Source organism: Phodopus roborovskii, unplaced genomic scaffold (genome assembly GCF_943737965.1).
Source record: "Phodopus roborovskii unplaced genomic scaffold, PHOROB, whole genome shotgun sequence".
NCBI classification, from domain to species: Eukaryota; Metazoa; Chordata; class Mammalia; order Rodentia; family Cricetidae; genus Phodopus; species Phodopus roborovskii.
The window spans coordinates 10,049,076-10,063,224 of NW_026125489.1; the positions used below are offsets into that span (position 1 = coordinate 10,049,076).

General features: G+C 39.7%; 1 protein-coding gene across 7 annotated transcripts in view; it reads left to right on the forward strand.

Moving 5' to 3' along the window:
• Cnot2 (CCR4-NOT transcription complex subunit 2) overlaps positions 1–14,149 on the forward strand; it is an 80,977-nt gene that overhangs the window by 35,556 nt on the left and 31,272 nt on the right. For 3 of the 7 annotated variants that reach the window (XM_051176216.1, XM_051176215.1, XM_051176221.1), the window contains one exon: positions 9,089–9,211. The exons of 2 other annotated variants lie outside the window; for them this stretch is intronic. In XM_051176216.1, coding sequence (XP_051032173.1) covers positions 9,089–9,211 — 123 coding nt within the window. Of the gene's footprint in view, positions 1–1,111; positions 1,170–9,088; positions 9,212–14,149 lie in introns of those variants that run through there. 2 more of the 7 variants (XM_051176218.1, XM_051176217.1) reach the window with 1 other exon arrangement.

Consider the following 14,149-nt stretch of genomic DNA (forward strand, 5'->3'; position numbering starts at 1 on the left):
CTGTCAGTCTCCAGTGATACTCCAGTGATATTTACTGGATATTGTTTTGAAGTAGCTTAAGAGTAATAAGATGCATTTATCTCTAAATCATTTAGCTTTTAAATTATTAAATAAGGTCTCACATCTGTGAGTTTGAGTAGGGACTAGGTGGGGTATATAGTTCAGTGATAAAGTACTTGTCTAGCATGTAAATGACCCTGACGTCAGTCTCTGATTCTGCCTTTTCCCCAGAGTGAGGAAATTTAATATTTTATTTAATAGGCTCACATCCCATCGTCAGATTGTTTAAATATCTTTTTAAAGCCACATCCCCGGGCTGCTGTCAAATTCACAGTGACCCTCTTACCTAAGCCTCTCGAGTGCAGGGATTACAGGTGTATGCCGCCTTACCCACCTTAAACATCTCTTAAAAGCTTATCATTTGATTTGATTAAAGTGAATCTCTGATGGACAGGCCCTTTTTTTATTTTTTAATCTACATAGGACACTTTAATTAATTTCTTCCCAAAGAATGTACTTAAACCAAAAGTTCTCTCATTTTAAAAAGTTCACTGATCATTTTTAGGAGTGGTAGCTGTGTAATCCAACTTCCCTTCTGTTGGTGGATGTTGTTAACATGATGAGAGCGTAGCGTTAAGGTTGAGTACTCAGGAGAACCAGAGTGTGTTAAGGAGTGGCTAGGCAGCATATTTGAACATACTTTCCTAACATGTTTTCATGAAGGTCAGGTAAGCCCTATCTTCACATATTCTGGGAAAGTGTGCCGGATTCTTCAGAGTTTTGCCCTTTTGGGTTGTTTTAATTAGTATTAGTATTTCCAAGCAGTCTGAAAGATGATTCTGGGGTTGGGTAATATGAAGAGATAAACAGGGAGTCAGGGAGTCATAATGTTGAAACTGGACATTCAGATCTTTATAGCGTGATTTCCTTATTTTTCAAAGAGCAGAAGAATCCCATCGTTTATCATGTTCTGGTTGGACTCCTTTCTTATCGTTTGCTGGAGTTTGAACTTCAGAGCTATGGTGTCAACCCTGCTGTAATATCTCAGGGGAGCTCCTAGTGTGGGGCTGGTGCCATGGCTCACCCTCCAACCTTTCCTTCTTCACTTCAGCCTCCAGCTCTGAGCTTTCCAATCCCCAGAGTAGCAAATGTTGAAAGAAGTTGCACAGGTAAGTATATGGCGGGGAAAGCTGGGATTAACAATGGTATTATCATCAATATTTTGAGGGTGGATGGGGCCATTTTGTTAGTTTAGAAATATTTTTGTGTGTGTGTGTGTTTTCTTCATAAAGCTTATCATGTAAATTATTAGGTAAAAGTCTAGTGTTCAGAAAAGAAAACACATGTTTGGAAAAGAAGCTAAGAAAAAAGAAAGGCAAATTCATAGACCGCATTTTGCTTTTCGAGTCTGAGGAGGTGGCAGGTTTTAAACTTCCTCTACCTTTAGTGTACTTTGTTCTTCCCTGAGGTGTCAAGCAGGTAACGAGAGAAATTAAAACATGTTTTCCTTCGAAACTGTGACAGGGAGGCTGGGACATTCTGCCTGTCTGCATTTGCCATTAACAGAAACACGTAGGATGCAACGGCATGTTACCTCCACACAGTTCAGCCAGTGCTTTTGAAGAGTATCTGTTCCCTGTAATCCATATCATGTGATGTGTAGATTCTTGAGCCCACAGCAAGATGTTTGAAATTAAACCCAGGAAAAACATTTTTGATATGAGCTCATATAGGTGCATTTCCCCCCATGTGTCTGTGAGTCTTAGATGATTGGAATATGAAATATTTTGTTGGCATTACAAATCTTCAAAATGCAAAATTTTTCAGTGGTTTGTCTCTTTCTCAGATCTAAAGTTTTCTGAGGGCCATGTAATAATGCACACTGGTCAGCAAAGTGTCAGACCATTTTCTTCTGGTCCTTTTGAGAAAGGTCTTCAAATACTTGCAGCAGGACATTTCTTGGTTGCTTTGAGTGGTAGTTTTGTACCCTAAACCCAGGAGCTTCTCTGCAGTTACCTTGTCCTTCCGTGGCTGTTTCTGTTTTACACTCTGTGTTTAAGGGGAAGCGCTGCTAAAGCTTAGGCTGTCCTGTGTGCTCGAAATCGAGCTTCGTACCGTGCTGGCTAGAGTAGATTCTGCAGTGCACAGATGATCCACTGACATGCAACGGTGTTTAATAATAATAATAACTTATTCTGTGGTTTAAAAAATTTTTTTTAATTCAAAAAACATGCGTATCTTTAGTGGATACATACCTTTCCTCCATAGATTAGCATTGTTAGATGATTAGTGTTTTGGTTTTATAGTGGTATATTTTTCTTTTAAAGTGTTTTATGTTTGATGAGTTGTATTTGGACCTGTGTAAGAGTTAGTGATAACTAGAGATGAAAAAAATTAAAACCCACAAAATCAGTTTATTCAAAATCAGTTTATTCACATGAACACAACACCAAGATCAGAACCAAATGTGGGGAGGAGACAACCCCTCCTTAGAAGGGGCCCTGGGGCCAGTCCTTTCCGGAGCCCAGAGCGCACACTCTGCACTGAGAGGGCCACACCCAGACAGATGCCACCAGATTTCAGGGATCAGGACCTTGTCTGTCTTTTTCACTTTTGCTTCCAGACTCTGGGCATCCTGTTTTCCTACGTTAATTATTCAAAAATGCACAGACTGTTTCTGTAACCCTTGGAAAGGACTGTTGGGACATTCGTTCTCCAATGCTAAGGTCAGGTGTGGCCCCGCCCTGAGTTTTCTGCCCAGCCCATCCCCACCCAGGCTCCTGTGCATTGGCCTTGCTATCTGCTGCGCTTCCTTACTGAACATTTCACATTTACTAAAACTGTAGGGCATGGCTTGCTTTGATTGCTATGCTGTTCATTTACAATGAAATTCAAACTAATTTTTGGCTGGCATTTAGGGGAGTTCTCAGGAATTAAATAATATTAGAACTATTTGTAATAACGGGGAATGAAAATAGCGGGTTGAGAATCTCAACACATCTCTCACACAATCTCTGAGACTACAGTGTTATAGCAGTGGGGCACACCACACAGTTTTACTGTCCCAGAATAGGCAGGCTTGTTGTGAGACTGCATCTGGCAGGCTCCTCATGGAGAACGTCAGGTGCTAACGGATGCTAACCGGGCTTCTTGGTAAAGTTAGGTAGCGATCATTGACGGTTGGTTGTAGTTTTTATTCCTTTTCTCTGCTTTGGTAGACAAGAGAGAGGTTATATGATTGTGGATATATTGAACTGGGAAGGCAAATTAAGGTAAATTCTGATATTAGCAATGGAAGTAACTTGCCAGTGTGCTCATTAACACCAAGAAAGGGGCAGCCTTCCCATTGTCTCAGGCCTGTGAGCCTTGCCCTTAGCACTCCTTGCCCCAGCCCCAGCCCCAGACCCAGACCCATGGCTAGGAGTGAGAAGTGAAACGTGCTAATACTGTTCTGGAGGCGGGTTGGTGCGTTGCGGCTCTGTTTGTCTTGGAGTTTGTTTTATTTATTTATTTATTTGTTGTTTTTAGTGGTTCAGAGAGAAAGGCTCTCTTTGCTTAGATGGGCCTAAGCTGTCCTGCGCAGCCTCTCCTTGCTGGCACTGTGGGAACAAGCCACAAAGCTGGCTCAGATGCCTTTAGTTGCTAATCGGCACGTTAGCAGGAAAACTCCATACTACTATCTGCACAGAAGCCACAAGAAAAGGACGCCCTAGTGACTTCATTCCACTTTCCAGATGTGTGCTCCAGGGTTGTCACACAGGGTTTGGGTTATTAGCTCCATTATGAAATTTAGAGTTTGCCTACAGCAGAATTTACCCTAGAAAGTATTTTAGTAGTTAGTTCATTTGGGATGTAGAAAACTGGTATATGTTAAATTTTGTATTTATTTCTACTTGAAGTTCTCCTTGGGTAGTTTCCTCCTCTCCCCTCTTCTCCCTCTCTCCTATCCTTTCTTCCCTCCTCTTCTCAGTCCCAAGTGCGAGGTGTCACTCAGAGCAGGGCCTGGCTAATCATCATCCCTACAACTGAATGCCAGCCTCAGCCCAGTGATGGTTCCGTTTTGGCTTCTTTTTTTTTTTTTTTTGTTAAAAGATAGAAGGGGGGATGGCTCCTTCCTTTGCCTCCTGAAATTGGGTGTACACCACTACACCCAGCAGCAATTACTCTCCAGTTAATGCAGTGATGTTTATTCAAGCACTTTTAGTATAAAATTAATGTAGATTTCTTAAATATGATCAGTGTTGTAGAGACTGTTGTCTTCTAAAGTTATTTTTCTGACATAATAGTATTTGGTTGTAGTGCACCGTACTTTTCTATGTTGTTCATCACAAAATAAGGACCTGCCTTTTTGTTGATGGTGATATTGACTCTTCTGTATCCTTTATGTTTTATGAAGAAAACACACAGTAAAATGGAAGTTGTATTTATGCTTGACTGTGTGTGGGTCTACCATGGTGTCTAAAACGGAAACTTTACTTATTAGCTCAGGATCAGAGCCTGTCTATGTACTTATCAGCTAACTTCTGGTCCTGAGTTTTTCAGACACAAAATAGGGGATACTAATAGTTTGTTAGCGTCATAGCATTATAATGATGGCATACAGGGCCTCACCGTGTAGCCTCAGCTGTCCAGGAACTTGCCATGTAGACCAGACTGGCCTCACATTCAAGGCCAGCTTTGGCTTCATGAAGGTTGTCTCAAAAACAATTCTGGTTTTGTCCCGAGTGCTGGGATTGAAGGCATGCATGCGCCACCTGGCTTTGTCAGATAAAAGTGTCATTTTACAGTCACGGTTATGGTAATGTGCTTTCACTGATTAAGAAAAGCAGACTTCCTATTTTGGCATTAAAATTTCAAAGAAGGGTGAATAGTGAGCATTGTAGAGACAGCAGCTGTGCTGAGACCCTGAGATAGACAGAATTTGAGCACCTGAAGGTATTTCAGGAGTTTGAATAGGAGGGAGGGTCTTGTGAGGAGAGGTCAGGAAGATGGATTACATAGGGTCTTTAAGCCTATTTATCTGGGCAGGTGGGTGGAGAAGTTTGATCAGCAGATAGATCCATGGACATAAGCTGTCACTAAAATTGCTTGGATGGAGCAGAGGAAATTTGAGAGTGAAGAGAACAGATTGGTAGTCCCTGTTTGGATGCTGTTGGGAGTGCCCGCCCCTGTAATTGACAGTGGAGGAAGAAAGCTGTTGATGGTGTAGATACTCCAGTAAGTAGTCAAGGCTTAATTAGCTGGGACTAGTAGTTAAGATCACGTAGGTTACAGTATAGAGGCTTACTTTCCCGAGCCTAGAGATTTATATTATACACTGCTCCTTTGCCTGTGCTCTGCCCTAGCTTGCTTGGGGTTTGGGACTTTGAGGGCGAGGTGTGGTGGTGGTTGGTTTTTGAGACGTCCTTTAAGTAGCCAGAGCTGGCCTTGAGGAATTCCAGAACTTCTGCTTCTACCTACCAGTGCTGGGATTATGAGTTGAAAGTTCATTGTTTCTAGGTTTTTCTCACTGCTGAGCCTTTCATATATGTGTTTTGTCTTGGTCCAGATTTGTTCTTCTTCCTCTTTGGTTTGTAGATCAAGGTTTTATCCAAGCATTGCACTGACTTTCCCTTAGACCGGTTAAATGATCTTGTGTTTGAATTTGCATATTTGTCTTTAATCAGTTTGTCAGCTTGTTCAAGACTAGAACTTTTATTCAACTTCTGTCATTATTCAGCACAGCTTTTCTTAGGATTCGTGCAGCAAACTTTCTAGCATACGGACTGAGATGGGTCAGAGGGAACAAGTGCAGGGAGGCAGAAGAGCTGTGCTTGCTGGTGTGTGGAGAGAGCACGAGCTGGCGCATCTGTTTTAAGTCTGTCTTCACTGATGAGATCACACTCGAGGAGTGGAAATGCTTGGCAGCGCTTTAAATGTGTTTCTGGAACCTTCGCTTATGATGGGAGGAAGGTTTTGAAACCATTCTGTATTTGTTACCAGGAAAGCCCTTTCATGGAAAGGATGTTTGAGGTGTCAGCTCTACGCCCACTCCAGCATTTGCTAGCATTTTAGATCTCAGAGATGGTTGGCATCTGCGGCTCTCGAATATTACTACCACTGTTCTTTGGATGTGGGCATAGGTAGTCTGTCCTGCTTTCCCTATTTTCCTGCCCTTGCTTATCGTTCTGTGTAAAGGCATGTGTATGCTTTCTAGGTAAACTTTTATTTCCCTGGTCATTTAAAGAACTCAGAGCCTTGCCCCCTTTTCTCCATCACAGTCCTCCTTAGACATCCTCTCTGAAATTTCAGTTTGATTATCTAAACATGAGAGTTTTAAAATTTGTTTTGTAATTATTCCGACTTACTGGACTGGCTTTGAATTGGTGTACTTAAATGCCAAGAATATGGCAGGAATTTGTGTTGGGTGCTGTGTGCCTTCCTAAGCCATAAAGTGGTGCAGCTGGAAACGCAGCCCAGCTTAGCACTCCCATCCAGCCTCAGCACAGTTCTCTGTGCTTCTTTTTGACACAAAGTAATTCTTTTTGAAGAATGAGGTTGGTAGAGAAGACTTACCTACCTATCTGTGTGCTTTAAAAAAAATATATAGCTTCTTGAGTCAAAGGAATGATGAAAATGTTACAATTAAATGTTTCCCCATGAGAAATTCTCCTTTTGGTATAGGACATTGTCCTAGAGGAGTGTTTGTGCTTCTGTTCTTATAATCTGGTATGAGAATCAAGAAGAGTCGGTCAGTTTACAGTATAAGCCCCTGATCAAAGATATATAACAGTCCTTGTTTCTGATGTAAAGGGGCAATGTTACTTAATTTAAACTTAAAAAAGGTAATTTACAAAATTGACTTTCATTTACCTGAGGTAGCAGAAATTTCATTATAATATCAGCATACGTACTTTCTCATTGGTAGAATGTGATTTCTAGATCCCTTTTATTCTTTTGCAGAATGTAAATAGCCTTCTTTTTAATGCCATACCCACCCTCCCACCCAGCCATCCCTGTCTGCTCTTGTTCAGAGTGTGTCCTTTATCCATCCACGTAATCACCACATCTGCTGCCTTTGTAGTCTTAAACCGTGGTTCTTCTTTATTGCCACCTTCCTAACTTTTTTTATGCTGCTAACCTTTTTTTCCCACAGTATAACTTAGCATCATTTATGAACATGTGGTAAATTAATGTCACTCTCTGAACTTAAATCCAAAGGCCTGCAGGCCTACAAAGTTCTGTTTGACAACTTTGACACTCACCACTGAATGCAGACTATGATAAACCAGTCATACTACTGAGGGATTTGTCTGTCTTAATTCAGGGTTCTTCCTACAGCTATTGCCCAGCTACTTTTATTTTCCTTCCTTGTTTTCTTTCCATTTCTACTATCTCTGCTCATTCTAAAACATCTCCTGGTCCCTCCTTATGTATAGAATAGAGACCCATTCTTTAAAGTTAACCTAGCTTTGAGGAAAAGTGGTAACATCTTTCCCCATTCTATTTTGCTGTGGATCAGAAGTATGGTGTCCCTTTGGGCACAGTGGATCAGAAGTATGTTGTCCCTTTGGGCACAGTGACTGTTACTATTTTGTTGGTACTGGAGTCAGATCAGAATGGTTAATATATTCTCATTGATAGTAATTTTCCCACCTCTTCCCTTCCCTTCTCCCTCCTGACCCACTCTGTCTCCCTCTGTGCCCAGCCCCAACACCCAGTGAGAAAGCACAGTAGAGGACAAGCATTTGTGTTCCATGGGAGGCAACTCATTTGCATGGTATGAAACAAGGTGATTTATTCTATATAATTAATTTCAATTTCTGGATTTTAGGAATCCAGAACTGCTTATAATGATCTTTTATGTAAATATTTTTAAAGAAAAGTTTACTTTGTGTCATTTTGAGTTCATTCATGTGTGTAAATGTAAGGGGAGATGCCTGGATATTGAAGTATGTATGGTACATGCTTTTATGCATGTTATCCTTTCTTAGAATTAGAACTCATTAGCAAAGGTTCTATAGAGAAAATTATATTCCTAATGTTTGCACAACAAATTAAAATTTCAAATGTACCAGATCTAAATTTTTTCCAACTGTTTATTTTCTTTTTTGTTTTGTTTGCCTCCATATTAGAGAGTACTTAGAAAGTATTTAGGAGCCTGATGGATAGGCATGTGTGATCCTCCTCTGAAATTACTTAGCTTTTGTTCGAAGAGAATAACCTTAGCTATAATGAGTAAGACATTAAATTTGATTTGAATATACTTAGAAAAATGTAGTTATGTCATTCAAGTCTCTCTAACTGTCTGATGTCATTGGCATTTCAGTTTACTTTAATTTCAAGAGTATTGGCAGGATTGAGAAGACATATGGCCTTAGATGACTCATTGACAGATAAAGTGACACCTTCTTGTAATACCAGAGCTCTGAGTTAGAAAGATTGGGGATTCAAGGCCAGTCTGGGCTACCTCGTAAGAGCCTATTTAAAAACAAAAACTTCATATTGGCTAGCTGATAGTTTTGGAAATTTAAATGTTAGAATAGATTTTACTAGTTTGGGTGTAAGGTTATAATTGTTAAAATTTTTATAAAAACTTTAGAAGCAAAAGAATATGCAGTCAACAAGATCTCACACATTTATACCAGCACGATAAGCTAACCCTGTTGTATATGTAGGTAGTTGTAGTTGTAACTTGACGTAGAATTCCAGAATGCCTTTCCGTGATGAATAAAAAAATTGTACCATAAGCCTTCATGCTCTTAAACAGTTTTAAAAGAAGACATGTATTGACAGACACTGATGTTCCAATGTATTATACGTGAAGATTAAAACATTAAAGAAAACTGTTTTTGGAAAAGTTATATTTGGAACTTTTTTTTTTTTTAATAAAGAATAAGTGATTTAGTTCCATAAAAGTTAGCAGAATTGTTTCCTTCTTGCTTTGGGTGGGAAATGATACCGTGTAGTCAGATTTGTATCTTTATCGTGAGTCCCTTGGTTAATCTGTTTCCGGATCATAGCAGTACTCATTTTGTTTCCATAGGGTAAAATAAAGCTGGACTTTATTTTTGACTTTATTCTTGATAAAAGTAATATTTTTGTTTAGGTGACAAACAGCATGTTTGGTGCTTCAAGAAAGAAGTTTGTAGAGGGGGTGGACAGCGACTACCATGATGAAAACATGTACTACAGCCAATCTTCTATGTTCCCACATCGGTCAGAGAAAGATGTAAGTTCATGAGTTACACTGTGTTTCCTCAGCAGCGTGTGCCTGTGTCTAGATCCCTGAAGAGACAAGTGTGAAGCGGGGACTGTCTGTGCTGTAGTGACTGCTGAGCATAGGTGTAGGCCCTGGGGACACACAGGTAAAAGACCTGCCTTGTAATGGGAAAGAAACATTAGTGTCCTGTGATGATTACGCTGAGATACGACAATGTTGTTATAGGCAGTACTCAGAGGCATGGCATAAATGATAGTACTTTGAGGAAATCTGGCGGTTTGGTTCATGGAAGGTATGCTCTGTAATAAAGCAAGTGCACCCACAAAGCCTAGCGAGCACATTTGTACAGATTTCAAGATTCGTAGACTAGCGAGTTTTGGTGAACTCTGTCCTTACTGTGTGGTCCTGACTAATGCCAGCCTAGAAGTACAGACCCTTCTCTCCTCAGCTGCAGACAGACACTACAGAGGGCGGGAAGTCTTTGCTATGCAGATTACATAGTGTGGAGATCGTGCTTTGGAAGGCTAGTAGACCAGTAATCCCATTCCACATGAAAGGTGACTCACTGATAGGCTATTTTAAAATAAGTTCATCTCTTCAGCTCATTTTCATTTAGTTTGCGTGTTATCCCTTTGAGTCTGCTCTGACCCTGTTCAGCTTCTTTTTTCCTTTCCCTAATTTCCCTAGCAGCGCTCTCAGTTCTGTTTTGAGTATTTCAAATGTATAACATGTCTTTTTTTTTTTTTTTTTTTTAAATTAAAGCTGACTGTTACCAGTTCTTTTCCGGTTTCTAGACGGTCCTAAATCGGCTCAGCCTAGGTTCACATCAGGATTTTGATTATCCCATTTTTCCAGTCTTAGCCGTTCACCGTTGTTTTTATTTGAAAATTTTGTTGCATTAAAAACCAGTCATCAGTTTTCCCTCCAGGTTATGTGTGTGTGGTTTTGTTTTTTTTTGTTTTTTTGTTTTTTTTTTTTTTTTTTTTTTGGTCAGTGTGCCCTTTAATACCATAGGGAATAATGCTACCTAGCTTTTAATGTTTCTTCACTATCAAGCTATTCGATGTGAATTATGTTGAATTACTAGTTACACATGTGTCTGATTTAAGTGTTAATTTTGTAGATTAAAAAATTAGGAGTGTAATTCAGTGGTAAAACAGTTGACTAATAGAGCAAAGCCCTGGGTTCAGTCACTATATTTAAAAGTTTGGGTGTACTAGCTGATACTTTCATTATAAAACTATGACTGGGGATACGCAAAGCCAAGTTTGGTAGGAAAATGGGAATAAAATATGCTGGTGAAGGATTTAATTGAGAAGGTGTGAAGATTTAAAAGGAAATCTGAAATTGACTTTGTGTAGACAGTGAATTAACAAATTATTGTCTGCCAGGGCCAGAGAGTTGCTTGAGGTTAAGAGCACAGAGAAAGGAGTCCTGGCAATCACATGGCAACTCACAACAACAACAGTCTTAACCCCAGTCCCAGGAAATCCGACACCCTCTTTTAACACCCTTGGCACTGCCGGCTGGTGGTGTGCAGACATACATACAGGCGAACTCATGTACCCATAAAAACAAGTTTTTAAAAAACAAGAAATGTGTGTCTTCTAGGACTGCCGTGATTTTAAAATCAGAATTAGTATAGTCACGTTACTCAGGGGCTCACATATGTTAATTACTATTCCAATGTCATTATTGTCACAGGAGTGACAATGTTTTCCTACACAAAACTTTGGGTGCTAAACTAAGAAGTAGCACAATTGGCAGACAGAGAACTTGAACTCAAAAGCAACACAAACATGGTTGAGTCCTGACTGCCTGTTAGCAAGACTGTCCCAAAGCCTCTGTTTCCTCCCCTGTAAAGCGGTGGTAACAATATGACAGGTGCCAAAGATTGCTGCTATTACTGTTAACTTTTTTCTTTCTGCAAAAAGTCAGACAGACTATGCAAATTCTAAAAGTATAGACGTACATCAGAAAAACTCAAATCTTGTTAGGACTGATTCACTTTAATTTTATACTTTAGACATTTTCACCAAAATTCTTGCAGTGATTTAAGTTTCTGAAACATGGTGACATCTTCCATCAGAAACTTTAAGTTTCATTAGCATTCCTCATGCCTTTAAGAATACCAGCTCATAAGTCTTGGCAAGGCAAATAGTCCAAGGAAGTTTATTGTTTGACACGTTACCTTTCTCATTGCTGGGACAGAGTGCTGGAGAAGTGTTGCAAGGGAGGTTTTGTTGTGACTCACGGTTCGGGGGGTGCATTCTGTCGTGGCAGGGAGGGCGTAGCAGGAGCCTGTGGGGCGAGAATAGGGGCTGGCAACTGATCACAGCCATGCACAGTCAATCAGGAAGTGAACAGGAAGAGGAACTTGGCTATAAGACCTCGCGGCCTGCTCCCAGTGACTTCTAGCAAGGTTCCCACACAGTGCCATCAGTTGAGGGCCAAGCAGTGTGCTGGATTTTGCTCATTGATGGTAATTTGCTTGTCTCTCAGTTTTGGATTATTTACTAACGGCTTAGTGAAATGGTCCCCTTAGTGTATGTATGGAAGTTTCCGATGCACTCGGGCATGCTTTTGAAATCACACTGAGTTTGAGTTGTCTTGGCTTTGTAGAGGGTTTAACTAGCGTCTTGGATGAAGTCTTCTGCATCCCTTCTCATCAAGCACATGTCTGTAGTGCACAGCAGTACTGATTCCAACACCAATGTTGACTTCCTTTCAGCAGGAAAGTGGTAGCTCAGTAGCGGATTGTTGCGGTTCTGGAGGTGGTCTTGGAAGGGGGGGTGTTCCTGGCGGGAGTGTGTTTATGTGTTTGCTTGTAGAGACCAGAGGTCAACCCCAGATACACTTCCTTGGGAGCCATCGCCTTGTTTTTCAGAGTGTCTCTGGCTGGGACCTGGGCTGACTGGCCAGCAGGCCTCAGGGATCCTCCCTACCCACCAGAACACAGGGATTACAAGGGTGCTCACCGCCCCCAGCTTTTCACATGATGCTGGTGTGTTTGTGCAGCAGGCATTTAGGTATTTTGCCACCTGACTGTCTCTGGTACTAAAGGGCTTTATCATTGCCATTTATCATGAAGGTTTAAATTACTCTTCGCTGTAACACATATTGGGAATTTGTTAATAATCACGTGTTTTTATAAAGTGTTTTTAATCACTTTGGTTACTGAATGTTAGCTGTAGAAACTCTAATAGGAGCTGTGTCCTAGGACAAAATAAGCCATCTGTGTGCACCTCTGTTTCTCATCTGGAACATAGGAACAGTAATATCTAACAATTCCTATTGTCTCCTAAATTCTCTGAATTTCAAAACTCCATAGTATTTGGGCCATGGAAATGACTCAGCTGAGTGAACATACATGATGGACAGACAAAATTGACCTCCCACAAATGGCCTTTAGACCTCCGTTTGGGAGCTGTGGAGTTTATACAGACAGCCACACCACATACATGTGCACTCAAATAATTAAAGATGAAATTTTAAAAATATTAGAAAAAAATGCACAGCATTTACCACTGTCTGAAAGTACCTGGTTATTGTTTAATCTACTAGACTTTAAACTTAGCAGGGGCAAGGATTTTGTCTGTCGAGCTAGAGCCATGCTTATAAATCAGTAGTAGTTAGGAAATAATATACTCCTTTCATTAGAGAGAAGGGGAGTAGATACTGTCAAAAATTACATTTATTGGCAGATAGAATGTTAAAATCCTTTGAAAGCATCTTATAAACTTTAATAGAGAATATGGTCTGGGTGTGTATGTCAGGTTTTTTGGTTTCTTTGTTTTTAAAGACAGGGTCATTGTGTACCTCTGGCTAGCTTAGAACTTACTATGTAAGTCCAAACAAATCAGCATATTCAAAAGCCCATTTCTAGAATTTAAAAAATTTGATTAGCAATTACATTATCTTCAAACAGTATTTTAATGTTAAAATGTAAAATGGAGAGAAAATGATACATCTATGAAGCACCCAGTTTATCTACAAAATAATTATAAAATGTTTCATCATCTAATTAGCCTGTGTGTTCAGTATTTCTTAATCCAAAATACTCCAGACTGGTAGAAGTACCTAAATCCCCAAATACCCCACCCAGCTCTAAAACTTTATACAATCATGACTGTGGATTTTCATATTTTCGAGTTTTGGGTGTTTTTGTTTTTTCTTTCTTTCTTTCTTTCTTTCTTTCTTTTTTTTTTTTTTGGTGGGGAGAGAGCTTGGATTTGAAATTTTGCATTACTGAAAGATGGTTGATCTGTAGGAGCAAGGTTGGGGGGGTATGTGTAGACATGCGCGTGTGTGGTTTTAAAAGTATGTTTGAGGCTGAAAAACAGTGTTTTGAGAGATCATTTGGGTGACTGCGTGTAAGTGTCCTTGCTACAGACTAGTGCTTATGAAGAGCTCTTTGAGCGTAACGTTGCTAGAATGAGTCCTGTGTCGTTCTGTAACTTTGTACTTTAGCACTATTGAGGGATTCATATACATATGGCGTCCTTGTTTTATTTTTTAGTAAAAACATTTTAATCTTAGATATGTAGTATTGAGATTCATTATTTTATCATTTTAAAAGTTATTTATTAAACTTTACTGTATTTGATTCATAAACTGTCAGGTGTTAAGATTCATTAACAGTTTTATTTTTGTGTCTTCTACTCTGTCCCATTGCCTTCCTCTTTTATTCCTTATACTCTTTATTTCCTTTGCTTCTGTTTCTTAGATTCCATTGGTATCATTTTTTACACCATTGATTTTTAAATTTTTCTTTAAGTCTGTGTGTACACAAGCATGAATATGCAAAGTTCCGGTCTCTCATTCTTTGTGTAGATAAGATACAGTCCAAAGCTAATAATTTTTCCCCAAAATAAAGTAAGTAGAGGAATTATCACCATCCATTTAAGTAAATTAGATCAAACTTAATTTCTTTTTAATATTTGTTAG